The 23,047-nt window shown below is 42.3% G+C and overlaps 1 protein-coding gene across 8 annotated transcripts in view; it reads right to left on the bottom strand.

Annotated features, from left to right (window-relative positions):
* anks1b (ankyrin repeat and sterile alpha motif domain containing 1B) overlaps positions 1-23,047 on the bottom strand; it is a 187,462-nt gene that overhangs the window by 80,788 nt on the left and 83,627 nt on the right. For all 8 annotated transcript variants that reach the window (XR_008397819.1, XM_047159872.2, XM_047159873.2 and 5 more), the window contains 2 exons: positions 19,225-19,378; positions 11,034-11,170 (listed from right to left, as the gene is read on the bottom strand). Coding sequence is in view for 7 of the 8 variants with exons in the window: in XM_047159872.2 (XP_047015828.1) it covers positions 11,034-11,170; positions 19,225-19,378 (291 nt within the window). In the remaining variant the exon portion in view is untranslated. The remainder of the gene's footprint in view (positions 1-11,033; positions 11,171-19,224; positions 19,379-23,047) is intronic.

Genomic DNA, 23,047 nt, shown 5'->3' with positions numbered 1-23,047 from the left:
ATGTTAGAATAACGCCCTGCGATGGACTGGCACCCTGTCCAGGGTGTACCCCGCCTTGTGCCACATGCTCCCTGGGGTAGGCTCCAGGTTCCCCGTGACCCTGAAGAAGGAGTAAGCGGTAGAAGATGGATGGATGGATGGATGGATGTTACAATAAACCAAAATATACAATCGTTCAACTTACTTCAAGACATTTCTAGACCAAATATAAGATTATTCAATTCATCTTAAAATTTTTGCACCTTTCTAGGGAGAAATGCGTTAAAGAAGCTAAACTGTCTGCCGATAGGTGAAGACTCTTTCGAGCTTCAAGTTAATCAAGCAAATGTCTAGAAGTAAGTTTAATAACCTTATAAATGTTTTATTATAATTTAGACTGGAGTCAGTTGGACTATAATGGAGATATTTTGACTTGCTCTGATTCACACTGATGTCTTTCTGAAGCCGTCGCTTTCCACGTATAGTTGTTTCTTCCTGCACCGACGCGACTGAACTCCCCGCGTTACACTTTCTGCGAACTTTATTTAAAAATCACACTCTACAAAGATCTCCTGTATTCTTGGTTAAAATGAAGTGTGCTCCCATACGAGTGCAGATCCATTTATGAACGTTCGCCGGTTCAGACGCGTAGCGCTTATGCGTTTAGCAACAAAACCCGTTGTGTCACAGCTCTGCCCCAGTAAGCAAGCTGTTCTCATCACGTTTTTAAAGAAACCTCTCAGGGACGCTAATAACTCACAGCTGTAGTTGCTAATGAACCTGTAACACACACACTTCCTGTCACCCTCACATACACTCACACACTAGAGTGTGTGATGGCTGTGTTGTATCTAACGAGCCTGTCATGTCCAACAGCATGCTTGTTGAAATCACATGCATCACATGACTAACACACAAATCACACACACACACACACAGAATCTGACAAGATTTCTTCCCCAGCCCACATAGTTAGTGTGTGTGTGTGTGTGTGTGTGTGATTACCTGAGATTCATGTGTTTGTGCATGATAGACTTTTATTCAGCAAAAGAGCTGGGAGTGACACATTTATGAATTGCAATTATGGTAATTATTCTGTGAGCCCAAGGACTGCAGGGTGATGAATGTCATTAAGTCTCCCACTGGAACATCCTGCACACAAAAGATCTCTTATAGCGCAGATGCTAATGCAGCCTGACTGTACCCCGAAACGCAGCTCTATGATTTCGATCCCTGCCCTTCTCTTTTACGTTGGGAAGTGGGGCTCTTTTTAGGGAAAGGATAACACATCAGCGCTAGCATGCTTCGAGCCTTGGTTCTGCCATCTGTGCCGAGGGATTCCCGTGGCCTCTTATCTAAGTCGCTCTTTCAGTTTGTTAGTTAGCATTAGCTTTCTATATTAGCTCATTTAGCATGGCTGTCATGCGGTTCACACCGAGACACGTCATAAACACCAGGGACACCTCCTGCACCGACATGGAAACATCCAGAACATTAGGGAAGTATCTGGAGCAAAAAGACCAGCATTCATATTCATCCGACTCGAATCCGGCTCAATTCGTTTAGATGGATCGAACTGTTGAAATAAAACACTGACTATGCAGTGCAGACTGCACGCTCATGTACGTATACAGTACCATCAAAAAAAAAAAGTATTTGCTCCTGTCATGGTTTCCTCGATTTTTTCCCCTCTATTTGGTACACTGTATGGTTTCAGATCCTCATCGGCTCCTCGTACAACATATGATATGAGACAAGGAGAGCAGGAGGAAACCAAAAACACATGTTTCAATGATCAGTTCATTTATCGAAGGCAAAGCGTATGCAACATCTATATCATTCAATTTGGTTAATTGTTATACTGAATAGCATTCGAGGGAGCAATTACTTTTTCACACAGGACCAGTTGGTGTTGGATTAACGTTTCTTATAAAGGAATGAAAGGATCATTTAAAACCTGCATTTTGGGTATACTCTGGTTGTATTGTGTCTTATAAGATACTAATCATCCACCAGGGTAATGAACTGGAATTTCTGCTGGAATTTGAAGATTTTGTCTCAACCCTGGCTGTTTCAGAAGATAAATCAATCGGTTCTGGAGACTTTTTAGACCCAATAGGGTCACTTATTAAAGTAACCCTGTAAGAGGCAGTTGGGAGTGTAATGGCATTCAGTCATCCAGCATACAGTCTAGTCGGCCTTAGCACAGGATATGCACCTAAATCCATTTTAATAGTAGTTATCAAACCACTGATCACAATAATCCAACCTTGACCCTCAGCTGTCTAACTACAGGCCAATAACAAACCTCCCCTCGATCTACACGACCCTACAAGAATCACATTTATAAAACTCTTTCATCGGAGTGCTGCGACAGCGCTGGTTAAAGTGGTAAATGACCTTCCTCCGAGTTGTGTCTCCGTGTTTGTGTTGCTTGATCTTAGTGCGGCTTTTGATTATGCCGTAACTCTAAATGGCCATACGCTTACATCATGTGTTCCTAACCCTGACCCTGGACGGCTGCGGCTCAAGTAGTAGAGCAGGTTGTCCGTGACTCCACATGCCGAAGTGTCCTTGGGCAAGACACTGAGCCCCAAGTTGCTCCCGATGGCAAGTTAGCGCCTTGCATGGCAGCTCTGCTACCATTGCTGTGTGAGTGTGTGTGTGAATGGGTGAATGAGACACAGTGTAAAAAAAAAAAAAAAGCACTATATAAGTGCAGACCATAGTTACAGTTACATTTATATAGCGCTTTCCTAGACACTCAAAGTGTTTTACATAGTATGGGGGGGTTTTTTTTTCTCAATCACCAATGGTGTACAGCATCCACCGGGATGACGTGACGGCAGTTGCATTGCGCCAGAACGCCCACCACACGCCAGCTATTAGTGGAGAGGAGACTGATATAGCCAATTCAGGGGCCGTGATAGAGAAGAGCCAATGGGGGAACTATACTGGAGCTTTAGGATGCACACAGACCACAGGGTGAGCACCCCCTGCTGGCCTCACTAATACCACTTCCAGCACCAACCCTAGTTTTCCCCAGAAGGTCTCCCATCCACATGCTCACTCACCAGGCTCAACCCTGCTTAGATTCAGTGGGAAACCAGGCGAGAACTGCAGGGAGATATGGCTCTAGCTGTGAAAGATCTTACTGTGATTATTGAATCGCATCTCTCACTTGAAGCTCACTGTGGCAGGGGGTGAATGGAGGGTGGAGTCTGGGAAAATGTGTGGCAGTGAATGAGCGTACACCTGTGTGTAATTAATGATGCCTATTTATAGGTGTATGTGTTACAGGATCTGTGGAAAAGCTGAACAAGAGAGCCTGTGCTGAGCTGATAAATACCATGATTTGACAGCGTTTTGCTGAGCGCGCGCGCGCATGTGTGTGTGTGTGCGTGCGTGTGTGTGCGTGCGTGTGTGAACGTAAAGGTGGCACTTTCATTTCTTTTCAAACATTTACATTTAGAAGTTCTTACATGCTGAAATGCACAGCCCTAAGTAAAATAAACAGACTGGCACTCTCTCGCTCTCACACCTGCCTCCCGAATCCTCCCGAGTTCTCTTCACGACACCCGGGGTGTCACACTCATTTACATAATATTACAAAGATAGTCCTTTTTTAATCTCAGAAATACTGCTATGATAAGAGATACACTGTCACTGCATGGCACAGAAAACATAGTTTCATGCTTTTCTTACCTCTAGATAGGACTGCTGTAAAGCCTTGCTGTCTGGATGTAGGAGCATAAACAGGCTCCAGTCCAGATCACTCCTATCTTATCAGTACTGCATTAGCTCCCAGTGAAATTTCTAACTGATTATCAAATGTTACTAATGATGTATTCAGCACTGAATGTGAGTGAGAATGTAATCACTCAGTAACTGAATGAATTTGTGGTCTTTTATGGTAAATGGTCTGCACTTATATTGCGCTTTTTTAACCTTAGTGGTTCTACAAAGTGCTTTACACTGGTTCTCATTCACACACACCAATGGTAGCAGAGCTGCCATGCAAGGTGCTAGCCTGCCAGTGGGAGCAATCTTGCCCAAGGACACTTCGGTATGTGGCGTCATGTGGGCCAGGAATCGAACCCTATGATTAGCGGACAACCCGCTCTACCACCTGATCCACCGCTGCCCGATCTGCCCTGCGTGCTTCAATTAAAAGGTGCAGGCTCTTTATTAGTACCTAGAATAATGATGACTGCAGCAGGAGGCAGAGCTTTTTCCTACAGTTTCCCCACAGTTATTGAACATCCTTCTATTTAGTCTTCAGGGCTCAGACATAGTCTCTATATAATTTAAGTCTAGGCTTTAGTCTTTTAGCCTACCCCAGTTGCAGTTATAATTTGTGAATGAAAAAAAAATGATGTCTTTTTCCAGCAGCCCTGTTAATTAGTGTTTTTCAGTGTTTCTAGGAAATAGAGGCAGGGTTAACGTAATAAAAAAACCAGATACAAATATTTTGAGCTCTAAACAGATACAAATACAGACACTGATATTGCATTACACCCATAATGTCTAGTAATGAAGGTGATTTTGATGCTAATAAGCTGTCTCAGGGAGATTTTCCTTGCCACCATCGCATCTGGAGTGCTCCAGAATCTCTGAATCTATATCTGGATGTCTGTAAAGCTCTTTGTGACACTATGTACTGTGATACTATATAAATGCAATTGAAATTGAACTGAATCGAGCCTCGCTGCTTTATGCACAGATTATTTCCCCAAGAGGTCGGGATGGAGTGTTACTACTGTACCTGCTGCTTATTCTAAATGTGTCAGTGCTTAAAATAAAATAAAGAATTAATACATTACTCCAAATTTACAAAAGTTTCAGGGACCCACAAAACGCACAGACGGCTGGAATCACGACATGACGATTCAAAAAAGGAAACTAAATAAAAGGAATTTGTCAGAGGGAGAAGTGGACATTATTTTGACTCAAGTCTCTTTTTGAAACACTCCAGCGTCAACAAATCCAAGCAGTGATGAACTCGGACACGCAGAGAAACGGTACGACGTCGTTTTGTCAGCTGAATTAGTCCTGGCTCTAAAGTGTTGCACAGCATTTAAAGAAGATGTCATGGCAAGTGGAACTGATTTATAAGCAGCTCAATAATCGTAGTATAAAAGATCAACCAAGGAGGACGGACAAGAAGGATAAGAGAGTAAACAAGTGCTTTAAGGGTGAAAGAGTTGAAGCGAAGGGAGAAAGAAAGACAGATGTTGAGTCATCCACAAACAGGTGCAGAGTGCGATGAAACATCAAGCCTTCGAGATCAGGAGCAAGATCCAGCATGGGTGTACAGGTGCTCTGTATACAAGACTACATCAAATCCAAAGAATGCGACAAGTGCTGAGTACAGATTTACAGTTTCAGAACTCAGGAAGTCAGTGAGTGTGGCTGTGTTTCACAACGAGTTTGCTTGCATCACACATGTACTGTAATAGCGCAGCTCCAATTAGCACCGCTAAACTAAACTCCAAGCTTACGGGGCTACTGCTATGAAATATGCATGTGGTTGTCTGGGTTCGTGCTCTGGCTGGATGTGTGTGTGTGTGTGTGTGTGTGTGTGTGTGTGTGTGTGTGTGTGTGTGCAATACCCATGTGTGTATGAAATCAGGTTTTCAGCTTAGCGAAACGTCATGATCATTGCTGGGGTTGTGTGTGTGTGTGTGTGTGTTGGGGAAGGAGGCTTGGAGTAGAAAGGAGATGTTGCAGGAGAGTGTCTGGGTGCTTGGGGTGGCACACTTGCTATCACTGAACCCTCAGAAACAGGGATCAAGGATGGCAGGCTTTGCAATGCTAAGCAGAAATGATTGCAGGATCCACCTCGAGAAATACCTGAGCAATATCTGTAACATTTTTTAACATCACTGGGCCTCTCAGGTGCTCCGGTACATTGTTGCGCAAATTAAAAATCCAGTCTAACCCCAATAGATTAAACTGGAATTCAGTGTATTAACACTAACATTAAAGGAAAAGTGGTTTTAATGTGTCGGTACACAGTATTACATCACGTCGTGACTACAGTCTGTGAGAGGGCTCTATACGGACTGTAGTTACAGTATGATGTAATGCTGCTAGCTACATTTCTCCATTACCACCCAAAATAACTGCATTTTCACACACATCCACAGGGAATGGTTTTCCATTTTGGGTTGCTTTCCGACCTAGACGGACCCCGGTGTATAATATTAAACTGTAAACGGAAACTCTAATCGCCTGCTTCTCTCTGACCCCATTTCGTGTGTGTTGTATTTGGATTGTATCTTAATCGCTTACTACATACGGGCATTCACACTTGACTGTCGTGTTGTGCATCATGTGCAAATCACGTAGTAACACTTTTCAGACAACTTCCTGTGTTGCAGTTCAATTCCAGGAGCTCGTTGCGACAGAAGGACGGTTGCTACACTGGAACGCGCAGATCAACTTCTTCAACTGGGGTTGAATGTCGAACATGGCTTGGAGAGAAGGGCGCATTTACATTTGGAATCACATCTGGATAAATGTGTCCGGAAGCGGTTTGCACGATCGTGCTTGAACGTGTCTCGAGCACCAGCGCGTGAAAGAGTGTAAAGGATAAATCTGTTATCACACTTTAATGTAAAAAAAAAAAAAAAAAAATTCAAAGCAGCATGCATGAAAGAGGAGAGGAGAATTTGGTCCATAGAGAGCTGCCGTAATTATAAAACCATTCGCCTAAAAGACGTGAAACGAGACAGTGGGTCGATGAATAACCGATATACAGTAGTGCCCAAAAGTTTGCAGAAACAAAATAAGACGGATCATAAAATTCCCATGTTGTTTTTTTTATTTAGTCCTGTCCTGATTAATCTATTTCACATAACAGATAATAGCTGAATTGATAGGAATCACCCCGTTCAAAAGTTTACATTCCCTTGATTCTGAATACCGCGTGTTGTTACCTGGATGATCAACGACATGATGTGTTTACGTGTTGTGAGAGTCGTTCACGAGTCCCTCGTTTGTTAAACTGCCCACTGTTCTTCAGAAAAATCCTCCAGGTCCTGCACATTCTTTACTTTTCCAGCATATTCTACATATTTGAGCCCTTTCCAACGGCGGCTCAATATATGATGTCGAGATCCATCTTTTCACACCGAGGACGACTGAGGGACTCGTACACGAGTATTACAAAAGCTGCAAACGTCCACTCATGCTCAAGAAGGTAACACGATACATTAAGAGCCAGGGGGGTGTAAACTTTTGAACAGGACGATCGGTGTAAATTGTTAGCAGGTCTAATGGCAGGGTGGACCGGCCTTTACGGAATCGATCCCGGACGTCATGGAGTATATTAAACTCGTTTCCTCGGTTTAAACAGTAAATAAAGGGCATTGCGTCCTCCTGGGTTGTGTTTATTCTCTTTAATAGTGTTTTATTCTCCTTTCATCGTTGTGATCGACAGTGGCTGATGATCGATAACAACAGACTGCTAGTAGAGGCTGTTCTTTTCCCTCGCCCAGCGTTATCTGTAGACTTTATCTTCTCACCAAGCCCAGTTTCAGGGTTCAGGTGCTTGATCAGGTTGCTGCAGCGAGATGCTGTCGTTCCTCTTCTTGACATTTTCACAGAGCACAGTTTGCAGTCTGATTGGTTTTAAGGCACTGATACGGTCATTAATAATCGTGAAACACGTCCAGATAGCTGCCATTTCATGTCGTCTGAGCTTTAGCACTCCAGCGTACACTAGACATACATCATGTCGTAAAACTTAGTACTGGACGATGGTATTGGCACGTATTTTATTAGGTCGATACCCATATCAGTATCAACGCATCCATTATTATTATTATTATTATTATTATATAAGTATGATGTTGGTCAGTCCTTACATTTATTTCAATAACTAGGGCTTATAATAATTCTGTGTGATGAGTCTCAGCAGAAGGCTTACAGTGGAGGTTAATGGAGCATGAGTGCAAAGCTTTAAAGCTTCTGTTTTCTAACTGCCAAAGCGGCAATTCAACAAAACACCTCCTCTGGGTGTCTCTATTAATATATTCATGACTCTAACATTTTGTTGTTGTTGTTATTTTGGAATGTATGCATAGCAGAAGAAGTTTCAGGGAACTTGATCACTTATCAGAGAAACACAGATCACTTATGTGGAAGGTTTGCGTCTCAGAAACGGTCCTAGTGGAAACACCATGGCAGGACAATTCTAAATGAAGCCTCAGTTATGTAAATGAAAAAGGTCTCAGGTGACTTCCTATTAGCAAAAAAAAAAAAGAGAGAAGAGAAGAGAAGACATTTAGGTCTTACAAGGAAGCATTTAAAGCGCACCTATTATAGTTCTGAAACGTACCTAATTTAGTTTTAAAGGTCTCATACGATGGATTTACACGCATCCGAGATCAAAAAACACTTTAACGTGCTCGGGATTTAAACTGCAGCGGTACGGTTTTTTCCGCAGTGTCACAAACGACTCGTTCAATGATCCGTTCTAAATGATTCATTCTAGACTCCTCCTTTCAGAGAGCATACTCTGCTCTGATTGGTCAGATGTCCCAGTCTGTTGTGATTGATCTACGCTGTCAGCGCCCACTACCGTAACGCGTTTCAGCTCCGTCTGTCAGCGAGCAGCGATGAAGACCAGAGGCGGGGCTTTGTGTTACGAACCTACGTAGGTTAGTACAGGAAGTGAGTCTGGAATCACCATCGAGTCGTTTCAGCCGTTCAGAATCGATTCCTTCGTTTGGGAGTCGATAACTCCGTCTGTCCTGCGCCTTGATTGTTGAAACTTTGCAGACTTTTTACATTCACAATCAGCTACGCATATCACACACTACATGACCGGTAATATCTGAAAAACCATAATAGGTGCACTTTAATTCCGGATGTATTTCCCACTGATTTTATCGTGTATTTAAAGTGCTAGTGGGTTTATAAGTATGATAACGATGCAGTATGCTATACATGCAATGTATTTATTCATGCAGAGATCAAAGACGCATTAAAGAGAGGTTGTGCTTAAGGTAAATGAGGAATATAGACAGAATGACAGATTGGATAAACACACCAAGCTGCCAAGAGTGCATTTTTCCCTTTGTCATTTGTCGTGGTTTCCACTCTTAACGCTATAAAATATAAGACCACTGCTCCATTTGACAGTTTAAACAGTATTCAAGCTATATGTAATAAAACACGATCAATACCAAAACACGATAAATACCAAATACTTTGTGTTTTTAACAGTGGAGCTAAACGCTCACGGGTCTCTAAACACGGATTATGATATTAACGATATCACTGTAGGCATATAACTGTTTGGAAAAAATAAAAAAAAGTGTTTCTTTGCAAAATGCTATCTCTCGCATTATCGTCTCTTTTTCTTTTAACACACTGCCAAATGGTGCAGGAGAATTAAAGCCTCAAGAGCTTCATCAAGATAAAGAGCTTCACACCTTTACAGTCGTATTCCATGTACAGTAGGAATGAGGAGAGCTCTTGGATCTTTTAATAATGTCCAAATCCTCTCTGGACATCGTTGGACATCGTATCCTTGCGTGAAGTGCAATATTAACCGATAATGCTGTTGGTATTCTAACAGCACTGACTATTATCTAAATAATCACGTCAGTTTCATTTAATACAGTAACTCAAAATGGATCCGTGACTTAAAATGGATTTGGATGGATTTCTACACAGTTCATAAAGTCTGCTGTATTTACCACAGTTCATATCTGACCGAAGAAGCCTACTATGTCGAAGAGAAGTACTATGCATAATAAATGAAAATATGCGAGCAGTTAAAACACACAAACTCTAACTTGTAGGGAAACAGAATTGAAAAGGTTTGCACGTGAAGTCAGGAAAACACCCGTCTTATCCCTGCATCTGTTCTCAGAGCGATTCTGAGGAGGATAATTGAATATTTAAACCAAAATAGTCTTGAAAATGTCAACAAGCCCCTTTTTGTGCAGCTCTTCCCTTACATCAGCATGAAAAGAGATCCCAAAATAGTGAACGTAAGAATCAGGAGAATATGATTAGGCTTTTTTTTTAATGCGATAAAGAAATAAAACTGCACACTGCTGCCACTGTTTTTTCGTCAGTCTGGTATTTATATTTCGGTCCGTGGTAATAAACATACTGCTGTTCATTATCTCTTAAAGATGATCGTTTAGAAGTAGAAGATAATGTGGCATCCAAACAGTTGGCCTGTAGAAGACAGACACGCTGTTTTCTGTGAGTTGTCTGTTGTGTTGTTGTGCTGAGAACTTTTTCATTGCGGCAGCGTTCATTTCTTATACCCGCAGGAGAAAGGGGACGTAGGGGTGCGTGATCTGGCAACAAGACTGTCTCATAGCACGATATTATTTCAGGCTGGATGACCATCCACTATACGATCCTGATTATAATACAGCTGCATAAGGAAACTATAATAATCTAACGGACTGTCGTGGCACTTTTGTTATTATTGTTCACTTGTGGTACCGTTGCACTCACATGCGCTCCCTGTGTGTTCTGGATTTCTCTTTCTGATGCTTTACTGTATATTGAGGAGGTCACACAAATCAGCTGCATTTTAGGCACCGGCTCCTCCGCGCCGCCAGCCGTGCTGCATCATCACATCGCTTTCATTCACAATTCCCCCAAAGATAAAACTCAATGGACTGATGTCTAATGGAGGCTGTGGGAGAAACCTTTGAAGTTCAGATAAGAACACAACACGGGACGCCCCCACATCCCAAAATCCTCTTTTAAATGATGTTTGAGAAATAGGTTTGGGACGAATGTATTAGGCTGAAATAAAAATCGTGCAAAGGCACATTTGGACTCTATTATCCGCTTGTATATATTTGTGTTTATATTGTGGATTTAACTGTAATCCTACACACCGATGCCAAGCACAAAATGTGTATATGAGATCATGATTATCTAAACATGGTGGAACCAAACTATACAGGAGCAGAGCTGGAGACTTGACATTCTGTGTGTATGGCACATGTGTATCAAACAAGTGTGTGTGTGTGTGTGTGTGTGTGTGTGTGTGTGTGTGTGTGTGTGTGTACCTGGGGGCGGATAACTCTCTCAATGTTCTTCAGTGCAGTACCAGGAGAGGGAGGGGAACAGTCTGGAGTCAGATTGCTGTAGTCATCACCATGGTTACGCTGCTCCACATCACCAGTCGAAACATTCAAAGAGTGGCCTTGATAGACAGATAGATAGATAGACAGATAGATAGCGAGATAGATAGATAGATAGATAGATTTAAAAGAGAGAGAGAGAGAGAATTAAAAACTCAAATACACAACATGGGATTAACGTCTAATCTTCCTGTTAATCTTCATAATGTTTGCTGTACAAGTCGAGTACAACTGATGTCAATTGCCTTTGTGTGTGTTTTACTGTAAAAGTGTGTTGTGTATTCAAATTTTAAGTTTATAACACAGGTCTAAGTTTGACACCTGCAAAACACACACACACACACACACACGTAATTCCAAGACGCAGGGGTCAGGTGTAAATGTGTTTAGTTTCATTCTCCAGCGTGTGAGTAAGCAACAGAGAGAAAAGTGGGAGCAATGAAATGAATAGAGAGGGGTAGGTGAGAGGAACGACCTCATCAATCGCACACATTCACAGCTCCGGTTCAAGTTGGCACAGTTATTCACACTACTGAGAAAGCCCCGAGGCAGTACACCGAGTCGCGGTGCAGGCTGTTCACACAACGCAGCGTTTCGAATAAAATACCGTGATGAATTATTACCACTTCCCTGAACAGAGAAATGTTATTTAATGTTCTTGTTAATGTGGAACCTGACATTCTGTGAATTCATCCTACAAATGTGTTTTTTTTATCCCCCCATTATGTTTACTGACTGCCCCAACAACTGCCCTTGGACTTTCATTATAAATACATTTCGAGTACAGTGGAGGAAGTGAGTATCGGACGCGTCGACATTTCATTCAGTGAATATGTTTCCGATGAGGTGATTCGCATGAAATTTTCACCAGACATCAGTTTTAACTCCAGAAACCCGGAAATATAAAGAATTCACAAGTCCGTAAATAAAGTTGTGTGTGATAAAGTGGAACGACACGGGAAAAAAGTATTGAACACGCTAAGAAAAAGCAGTTCTCCGAGGCAAGGTAAGGCAAGGAACCCGCTGAAATCCGTAAGTAATTACACCCCCTATCTGTGCAATTAATATCAACTGATGCCTGGTGAAAATTTCATGTGAATAACCTCATTGGAAATATATTTACTGAAAAAAAATGTTGCCACCTCCGATACTTATTTCCCTCGCTGTGTATGTTCTTTTCTTAGTGCGAGGAATCATAGTGAAAACTCTGGTAATGTAACATGCACACATACGGTATGAAGTAGCTCAAGATTAGATCAAATGCAGGGCTATTTCTTTAAGCATTGAGATATTATTAGTCCGTGACACTGCGAGTCATTTTAAACAGAAAGGATGACAATGTTTTTCACGCAACCCCGAAATAAGCTGTGTACATTTTAATATGTGTGCGCTGTTGGGGGAAATGATGAACAACTGTTGAATAAAGCTAACATTTCGGGTGTATATAAGTTATGTATTTCGTACCTGTGAAAGTTCTTCTTGGAGATATAATGAGCACTTCTTGCCATGTTGCCCCTGTATTTCCTGCAGGCATTCCCCAAACCCAAAACCTAAACTTGAATAATGAATGTCTTATGAGAGATTTGCAGGTAGCACAGAGACTGGAGTCGATCTCAGATCTACTGTAGCTCTCATCAGCAGGCTTTAGCAATCTGAAGCGCTGACTCATCACCCAGACTTAATGTAGATCATTTGGAATGTCACACACGAAGATGTATGGCAGGCCATTTTATATTCGCGTTAGCTTTTCATTTTATTAGTTTACACAGTGCAACAATCAACTACAGATCTATAGGCACCCTTCATGAAAATGAGCAAGACATGTACAGCGCCCTACACTAGTATTGGCACCCTTGGTAAATGTGAGCAAAGAAGGCTGTGAAAAATTGTCTTTATTGTTTAACCTTTTGATCTTTTGTTAAATTTTTTTTTTACAAAAGTACTCTGCTCTCACGGATATGAAAGGTTTATCACAGGTTTATCCAAAAAAAAAAAATCTTGGTTAAATATATGTGTGCAACAATTATTGTCGCCCCTATTCCCATTGATATTTTACATTTTTAGTACACTTGGGTGACTAGGAACAGGAAATCGTTCAACCATGACTTCCTGTTTCACAGGGGTATAACACATAGGCCAAATTCCCTCAGTCATTCATAACGATGGGTAAGAGCGAGGAATATAGCTGTGATGTTCGGCAAAAGGTTGTTGAGCTTCACACAATGGGGCGTGTCTATAAGAAAATAGCACAAGCAGTGAAAATGTCCATTTCCACCATCAGGGCAATAATTAAGAAGTTCCAGTCCACTGGAGATGTTATGAATCGACCTGGAATTGGACGCTGAAGAGGAGTTTTTCTTCATTTCTTCAGTTTCTTCAAGTCTTCAGCTTGAAGATCCATGCAGTAGCCCTCTTAAGGGGTTCTAAGTAAGTACTTGCTTTGGTACTCAGTCTTTCCTTACTTTGGGGTCATCACTGGCAATTTTCAGAGGTTCTTCTGGGATTGTGGTCCAGTTTCAGTCAGACTATAACAGGAATTCTGGGCACTTTAGCCTTGTATTAAAACCAGGGAAGGAACCTACTGTTACTCCATGTGAAGCATCATCCGCAGGGTTGAATGCACCACTCACATATTGTCATTGAGATCTGCGGTCCCACTGAAGATGTACTTTAAAACAGAGGTACTGTCAGACAGACTGTAGAAGTGGGAGTTCAAATTCCTTCCTGAGCATCTGATCAAAACATACAGCAGCTGTTTGGGACGGTCGCCATTTTTACCGGGGCCACTCTGGCCTTTCCCAGGGATAAATAAGGAGACACTTAAATGATCAAATTTATATCCGGATTTAAAAGCTGCTTTGTGGCAAATGTCTACAGAGGCAACATTGACAGCACCATGGATCTTAGTAAGCCATACAAAAAAACTCTAAATATACCCACTTCTACCCATCTCTTTCCACCTTTCCTCTTCATACACGTCCTCACAAGAGTGTCATGAACACTGGGGTGCTTCCCTACTTCCCTTCTCCCTTGCCTTCCTTTCTTATGCAAACGACACTGAATATTCATGATGCACTAAACTGCACTGTGTTAATTATTTAAAAAAAACTGTCAGCCTCTTTCGGCGTGGCACAACGAGATTGTGTTGCTCTTTTCCTCGCTCTGGAACTGCATTTCGCTGCAAGCAGGTGGTGAAGGAGCCATTTGCTGCACATTAGAGCATTTGTCTTCACTGATGAAGGACAAGACTGCAAACTCAACACGCACATATAATCTGTGAGGGTAAACTAGGCACGGAGGGGCACACAGGCAGTAGGAGAGGATGTTTTGTCCTACCACAGACAGGGCATCAATGCAGGGCACTTATCCTACAGGGAGGGTTAGCTAGGTTAGCAGAAAGTTATCACTGTGTACACACGTACACAGTGTTTTTATAACGATTTTATTTGAATATTATTGTTTTTTTTTTTAAATTGATTTGAAAGTCAATTCTGGACTCCACATGACCTGTGTAGGTGTGCTGTGGTATTTAGCACCGAGACGTTAGCAGCAGATCCTTTAAGTCCTGTAAGATGTGAGGTGTGGCCTACGTGGATTGGACATGTTTGTCCAGAACATCCCACAGACGCTGGATCGGATTGAGATCTGGGAGATTCGGAGGCCGAGTCAACACCTTGAACTCTTTATCATGTTCCTCAAACCGTTCCTGATGAGTTTCTGCAGTGTGTCAGGGAGCGTTATCCTCCTGAAAGAGGCCACTGATATTAGGGAATACAGTTGCTATGGAGGTGTGTACCTGGTCTGCAACGATGTTTAGATAGGCGATACGTGTCAAAGTAACTTCCACATGATGTTTTCCCAGCAGAACGTTGCCCAGAGCATCACACTGCCTCCACATGGGCACCCATGCCCCACCGGTTGTCCTTCCTTGGGCCACTTTTGGTAGGTACTAACCACTACATACCGAGAACCCCCCACAAGACCTGCCATTTTGGAGATGCTCTGACCCGGTCGTCTAGACGTCACAATTACGCCCTCGAAGCTGCTCAGATCCTTACACTTACCTATTTTTCCTGCTTCCAACTGACTGTTCACTCGCACTTTTAATGATTTACGTATTTTTACTGATTTCAGGCGTGGAGTAGTCTTGCTCTACTGTCGGATCATTTTTGCTCATTTTAAGCTCTTTCAAGCAACAAGTCAAACAGAATTAGAAAACCTCAAACTTCGTAAAAAAAAAAAATAAAATAAATAAAAGTTACATTTTAAGTCTAGAAATAGTTTTAATAATCTTATATTTGGTTATAATAGAAATATTCAACAAATTGAACCATATCCAAGACATTTTCACTTGCTAAGATATTAAATGATTAATATTTTTTGCAGTGCTCCGAGACAGTTAAAGAAGACTAATGTAGATCCGGCATTAACTTTACCGTCGTGCTCACCGCTTATAAAAATGTACTGAAGGTTTCACGAGTTCCACATTCAAATTTGGGAACAAAAAGTGCGAAGTCATTTTGTTCAAGTGTCTCTGGAAAACACTAAAACTCCTCGGTGCTCTACCGCCTCGACAGGCTCAAGCGTTTCACTAGATTGAAGCGATGGCCTTAGAACCGCCCTCACGCCACCACGAAGACTGCGCCGAAAACACTGCTGAAGACTGATACGAGAAAACACGAGATACTATTACTCAGATTCCACTGTACTCATTCATGACGTCTTGTCTGGCAGGAAAATAAATTCCCGTAAATAAGCTTTAATAATGTCTCTATATTTAATAATCCTGCAGACTCGCAGATGCCTACAGCTTCACAGCACCGTACAGCATTATGTAAACAGTGGGATGGTGGGTCCTGACTCACATAAACCCTTTCGCTGCAGCAGGTGTGAATCAGCCTGCCTACAGGCATCTCGGCTCGGCTGCAGCACAGCGCCATGGCAACCCACAGGTGACCATCTGTTTCCACGACAACCTTAAGTCTCAGAACATGCCAGTGCAACCACAGCAGAAATTCGGCCATCTGAAATGTCTTTACGACACGAGCGGGCATGTAGGTGGCAATGTGATCCAGAATCTGCACTGTGCACTCGTACGCTTTAATATTATTACGTAGGGAAACGTCCTGCACTTCCAGCACAAATATACAGTTATGAGTACATACTGTACCTCTGAAAAGTTTTGGACTGATCAGATGTTCTTTATTTAAACAAATAACAATGGAAAAGATCTGGAGAGACCTTCTCTGGGTATAATATCTAGTACTATATATATATATATATATATATATATATATATATATATATATATATATATATATATATATATATATATATATATATATTATTTAGACGATACACTCTAGTAAATATGTTTTTGATCTTAGACATTTTATTCTTAAATTTGAAATAGTTGAAGCCTAATATATAAGCATTTTGCAGATTCAGGTAGGCGTGGAATCAAAACCCGCCCACAGGGATGTGGAGGAGATTCAGCTGGGCAGTGTGTGCCATTTGAATGGTTAAGTGTGTGTGTGTGTGTGTGTGTGTGTGTGTGTGTGGCAGCTGATAGTTCAGTAATAGCAGAGATTAATCTCAGGAAGAAGAAAGAAGTGCAGTCAGTCGCACAGACAAGTTCGCATGCAATACTTTCCATACACCGAGCCAGGCACGCGCACAAACTTTCACTCACACGCTCTGTATTTCACATGTACTTTAGCCACACCCACTTCTACCACTACACCATTTTAATAAGATTGCTATGTAATATATCATTTTACCCGTTTGAATAATTGTAATAAATATTGAGCCCCTTCATATGTAGTTTGTGCTTTACACGGTACATGGAGGTGTTTTCAAAACCTGGAAAGTCTCCAAAAGAATTTACAGACGAAAAACTATCCGCGAAAATATCCAAGTTACCGGTGAAAGATTTCCCAGCGTGCGTGTGCCAGAACATCGCTCTTCAACAGGCGTGTACTGTATATGGTGCTGCGGATACGGTGCGGCCAGAAAGTTTGCGAACCCTTTACAATTTTCTGTATTTCTTCATACGTTTGACCTGGAATGTGATCGGATCTTCATCTGAGTGCGAAAACTGGGTAAAGAGAACCCAGTGAAACAAACGACACCAAAACATTATCGTTTCTTGCGTTTATTTATTGAGCAAAATTATCCAACGTTAAATATCCTTGTCCAAAAAAGTACGTGAACCTCTTGGAGTATCGCGTGGCTGATATTACCAGGATAGCCTTCTTTCAGCTCAGAAATATTGCTAAGATAAGAGCATACCTGACTCTCTCTCTCCCTCTTTCTCTCTCACACTCTCTATCGAGCTACACATGATACTCATGAGATGCCAGTGATCCTGACCCCTTCTGCTCTCTGGGCCTGCCTGATCCATCCTAACACCCTACTTCTGGTTGGAGTTCTCATCACTCGGTGATTGTCACATGCTGCTGCTGAGGCTGTCCCCACATGGAGAGCCTAAAGATCACTGACATTACAGAGGGTGGTACCACTGAAAAACCATAAAGATGGCTTTGGATCGCAATCCATATGAACAGTTTTGCTGCGATGTCTTAGGACGACAACTGCCATGAACATTTTAGCTCTCGAGTCTCCATCAGTGACCAGTGGAGAACTTCAACAAAATAGACTCCATGTGAAAACTGTCATGACTTTACTGCTCACACACCTGCACTATTTGACCGTGTAGTACACAGTTAGAGACGGAAATCATTTATAATTGCACTGATTGCACGGTCTGGCGTCGCCCAGATGTTGACGGGCTCCCTTTTCCGTCTGGTTCCTCTCGAGGTTTCTTCCTCATATTGTCTCAGAGAGGTTTTTCCTCGCCACCATCAGGTGCTCATTAGGCATAAATTTCTAAATGTTCAATTTATATCCTACATTTATATTTCATATTTCTATAAAGCTGCTCTGTGACACCGCCCATTGTTAAAAGTGCTATAGAGATAAAACTGAATCGAAGTACGAGTTAATTTCAAGAGGGAACTGACAGGTGTTTCAATCAAGGGGATGGCGATCGGGCATGAGATCTTTCGAGCACATAAACTTGGGTCTCCTCTATCAGAGACTGGTCTTCACTACATAGGGTTACTGTGTGGAAGTTTTCCATGCCTCGATCAAAGGAGATTCCTGAGGAACTCAGAAAATAGCAAGAAGGAAGCCATTACTCTCCAAAAAGAACCCACCCGGGGGGGGGGGGGGGGGGGTAATCATGGTTTGGAGCTGCTTTTCGGCCAGGTTAGCTTGCTGTCATTGATGGATCTGTAAATTCTGGATTGTACCAAAAAACTCTGTGTCACGGCGTCTGTCTGTGAACTGGAGCTTAACCAGAAGTGCATGCAGCAAGACAATGACCCTAAGTTCACAAGTAAGTCCACAAACAAATGGTTTGGTCAAAGACCAGACCCTAACCCAATAGAAATGTTCTGGAAGGACCTAAAAAGAGCAGTTCATGCAGGAAGCGTCACTTAGTCGAAGCGGATTTGTAAGGAGGAATGGGCCAAAATTCCTCCAACGTGTTGCGTGCGACTGATCCGCAGTTCCTGTAAACATTTGGTTGAAGTCGTTGCTCAATGGGGTCACAGCAGTTACCGAAAGCAAAGGTTCACACATTGTTTCCAAGAAAGAGATTTAATGTTGGATAATTTTGCTCAATAAATAAATGTAAAAAAAAAAAAAATACAAAAAAATCTGTAAATCATTTTGTATCATTTGTTTAATTTGATTCTCTTGATCTAGTTTCAGGACTCAGAAGATCTGATCACATTTCAGGTCAAATTTATACAGAAATACACTGACTGCACGTTGCATGTGAACGTTCTATTAGATTTTTTCTGCGAGACTGGGTTGAGTTACAGGGTACCAATAAAAGCTCTCGGCCCTGACAGAAACCCAAGGTCTGCGGTCTTCTCTGGGTGATGTACGTGCTCAAGAGCTGCTCCACTCTGACAGACAAAGAACTATGATCTGATTTGGATGGATGTCTGTAGTGTTTTTTGTTTGTTTGTTTTTTTTCAGTTCCTTATAGATTGTCATGCCTCGGATATATGCTAGGAAGAGGTGCGTATGATGTAGAATAACTGACCATTGCGGGGACAGGAGTTAAGGAGGTGGATGTCCAGGGAGCAGGGTTTACGCGTGACAGCCGTGGTCACTGACTCGTACGGATTATCTTCCTCCTCGGGTGAAAAAACGTCCAGAGAGGAAGACTGGATGATCTCCACACAATGTTTAGAGTCCTGTTTAGAGCAGAGCGAAAAACAACATATATACATGTCACTCAGCAGCAGTGCTAATTCCCAAACCCACAACACTTACCATGCGAGAAAAGTGCCTTACAGGTGCTTTAGCTGAACATATAACTACAGTTCATCAAAGAAATAGATTTTCGAAAAAACCTTTCTTCTACCATTCTCACAGTATAGATTCGATCTCTGTATGATGGACATAGACGTGAGTGGGATCTGTTAAGCACTAAGATTCTTTTCCGTGTTAATTACGCATAAAGTCTGGTTATCCAACAGACAGTACAGAGCCACAACCGCAACACGCCAGTGATCTTAATGGACGAATAAATAACGAACACGCATTGCTGGACGTAAATCAGAGCACTGTCTCTGAACCTTCTTCCACGTTTACACACTTTCTCGCTGATTTCCAAAGTGTCTATTTACGTAAATTCATTCTGAGATGGCAGAGACGGCACGTCCTATCTGCTCAAGCCCCGCATGGCAGCCTTCCCAAACACTCGCTATAGCGAGTGGCCAAATGATACAAGAAACTGATCAGGAGGTAAAGATTAGATCATCAGTGTGTCACTACTGAGAGTGAAACGCATGTAAAAAATAAAAATCCGCTGTTAGGAGTAATTCTTCCAAGAATTCTACTTCCTTTTCACCTACAGGATGAAAGGGAAACCTGACCACTCACTTCCTCTGACCTCCAACTGCTTACTGCTTACACACACTCTCTCTCTCTCTCTCTCTCTCTCTCTCTGACACGCTCTAACAATGAACTATGGGGAAATTCCTGGGAAACAAAAGGGAAACCAGCAGATAGAACAGTAGGGAAAACAGTGTCCGAGAGATACGGGTGTGCTCTGGCTGGAGCTGGAATGTTAGTTACAGATGTCGTCTTTAGAGTGTAAGAAACGGCTGGACGTCCATAAACTTCTTATCTAATACTCTTATACTGTATGCACATACACACTGAAAAAAGAGCTAGAAAAAGAGAGACGGAAGGAGTAAACAGGTGAAAAAAGTCGCACTCTTACACACACACACACACACACACACACACACACACACACACACAAAGAGGAACACAGTTCAGCCTGTACCTGTAAACTCGGGTCTGTTCCTCTAGCTTGACCACTGAAGCGAGATCAACTCGGCAAACATGTTACTAAATGTCCTCGTCTTTGCAACTGTCCAAGCCTCTCCCACTTCTCTGCTTCCCCTGCCTCTCTCTGTCTTTGTCTGGTCTGATGGCAGAGATATGGCCAAAGAGCAACTTTGTGCAAAAAAGGAAGCAAACACGCAAACATGCACAATCGCGCCCATTAATTATCAACTGCACGTGCTGCAGAAAATACACCTCGACTCCACCGCCTTTCACCTGTTCCCTCACCGGTTTTCTTTTTCCCATCTGTTCTCTCTTTCAGTCTGTACAAACAGTAGTTACTGTATCTGATGTGAATGAGCACAGTCATTTCCTGTGATTTTCTCATTACTGCTGCATGTTTGATTTCGGGGAGGGTGGGGGGACGGGACGGGACGGGACACTGGAGGACAGAAGCCCCTCTCACAGCACGGCATGGCAGATACTGGAGGGATTTTTAAAACTAAAACAACAACAACAACAACAAAGACAGCGAGAGTTGTTGGAGAAAAAAAGAAAAGAGAGAGAGAGAGAGAGAGAGAGAGAGATTGTATGACAGAAAGGTTAGAAATCTTCACTGAAGACACACAGGAACTCTTGTTACACAATGAAGCAACGCGCCTGAGCAACAGTTGTGCAAATACTTTATTATATATTATTTACTACACTTCCGAAGGCCAAGGCGGTATTACAGTTGAAACATTTCACCACAGATACAGAACAAATGTAAACATCCTGAACAAATCCACAACATCTTGGTCCTGTATCACTCCCGCAGCGTTCAGCAGTAAACTGAGGTGCTTTTAACGTACGCGGTGTTTATCCTGATTGAATTGAACCCTGGAGAGTTTCCTCTTCGGTGTGGTTTGCTCCTGAACCGATCCGGCTGCAGGACGTGAACCGGACATGCCGGACGTCTTCGGTTGCCGATGATATTTTTCTGAGCTGCTAAACTCAGAGCTGAACTGAAACACCATGTGTTGTTGAGATTTGAACCGAGGAGCCGAAAGAGAATATATTAATACTATGTTAAAAATGCAATATACTTAAAGAATATACCAATGAATAATATTAATAGAATTGTCTAGTAATTTATTGAGCACCGGCTGCGGTGTTGTCATCAGCAAGAATAACTGAACAATAAATAAAACAATAATGTGTACTCTTACTAAATTGCACCATCTACTGCAAGGCAGAGGAACTGCATTTATTTAATTCCGTCTGAGGAAGAAGGGATGAAAGTGAAAGATAAAGTGAAAGATCAAGTGAAAGGGGGGGGGGGATACCAAAAGCAGAGGCAGGGAAACCTGAGTTGAAACACTGCCAAAAAAAGAAAAGAAAGAAAAAACAGCCTTGAGACTGTTATTAGAAATACCACTCTATTCAGAGACCTAACAGTTTAAACACTCGGGTCTTGGGCACTGAATGATCTGAAAAAAAAACCACCAAAAAAATAACAGGGAGAAGCAGCACAGAAGCTTTTTTCAATGAACCTTACACACACACACACACACACACACACACACACACACACACACACACAGAGTTTCTTTAATCTCTTGCTCTGTGTGACAGTCACGTAGGGAGAAACAGCAGTGAGACTCAGTACTAAAGAGAGAAGCAAATAAGTGAGGCATCCCCTAAAATATCCCCATCAAATCAGCAAATCAGACATAAAAAGGTTCAAGAGCTACAGTAGACTTGCCTTTTCCTATTGTGCTTCTTGACCTCACAGCTTTATATCTCTAATGTACTACTCCGAGTGTGTGTTCTAGCACTCCCGCTAGGAGAGGTTCAGTTTCATCAACTCCCAACCTCACAACGCTCTCAGATCCTGGCGTTCGGGCTCTGCGTGATCTCATGTCCTAATGAAGGCACGGCTTGAAGCTTGGGAGATTCCCTCACCACACTGACAAAGAACAAAAAGAGCTTTGAGACTGTACCATTCTGATAGAGAGCACTGAGTTCACTGACAGTGGATTTATTATTATTTTTTATATCCACCGTATGTTAATCTGGAATCAGACGCACACAATTCCATCTGGGGGTGATTCTAGATGACGAGCTCAACCTAGAACAAGATAATGATAATATTATCTCTAATAAAACGAAATTCTTTTCTTTGCATATCCCAGATTGTTAAGAGTTGGGGTCAGAGCGCAGGGTCGGAGCGCGGGGTCGGAGCGCGGGGTCGGAGCGCGGGGTCAGAGCGCAGGGTCGGAGCACGGGGTAGGCCATGACACGGCACCTCTAGAGCACAGAGGGTCAAGGGCCTTGCTCAAGACAGTGGCAGCTTGGTGGTGCTGGGGCTTGAACCCGTGACCTGATCCACACTGCACATCCAGCTCACATTGCTTTTCTCTTGACTTTCCAATCCAAAAATAATCCGATTACATTTCTTTCATATTGTGATGTTTGGATTATGTCACTGATTACATGTTTTATGAAGTAATGTGTAACTGTAAGGGAATACATTTTTAAAGTAACCCTCCCAACCCGGCTTAGCAGTTACATTTACGGCATCTCTG

Source organism: Ictalurus punctatus, chromosome 14, assembly GCF_001660625.3.
Source record: "Ictalurus punctatus breed USDA103 chromosome 14, Coco_2.0, whole genome shotgun sequence".
NCBI lineage: Eukaryota > Metazoa > Chordata > Actinopteri > Siluriformes > Ictaluridae > Ictalurus > Ictalurus punctatus.
This window is presented reverse-complemented; position numbering and strand designations above follow the sequence as displayed.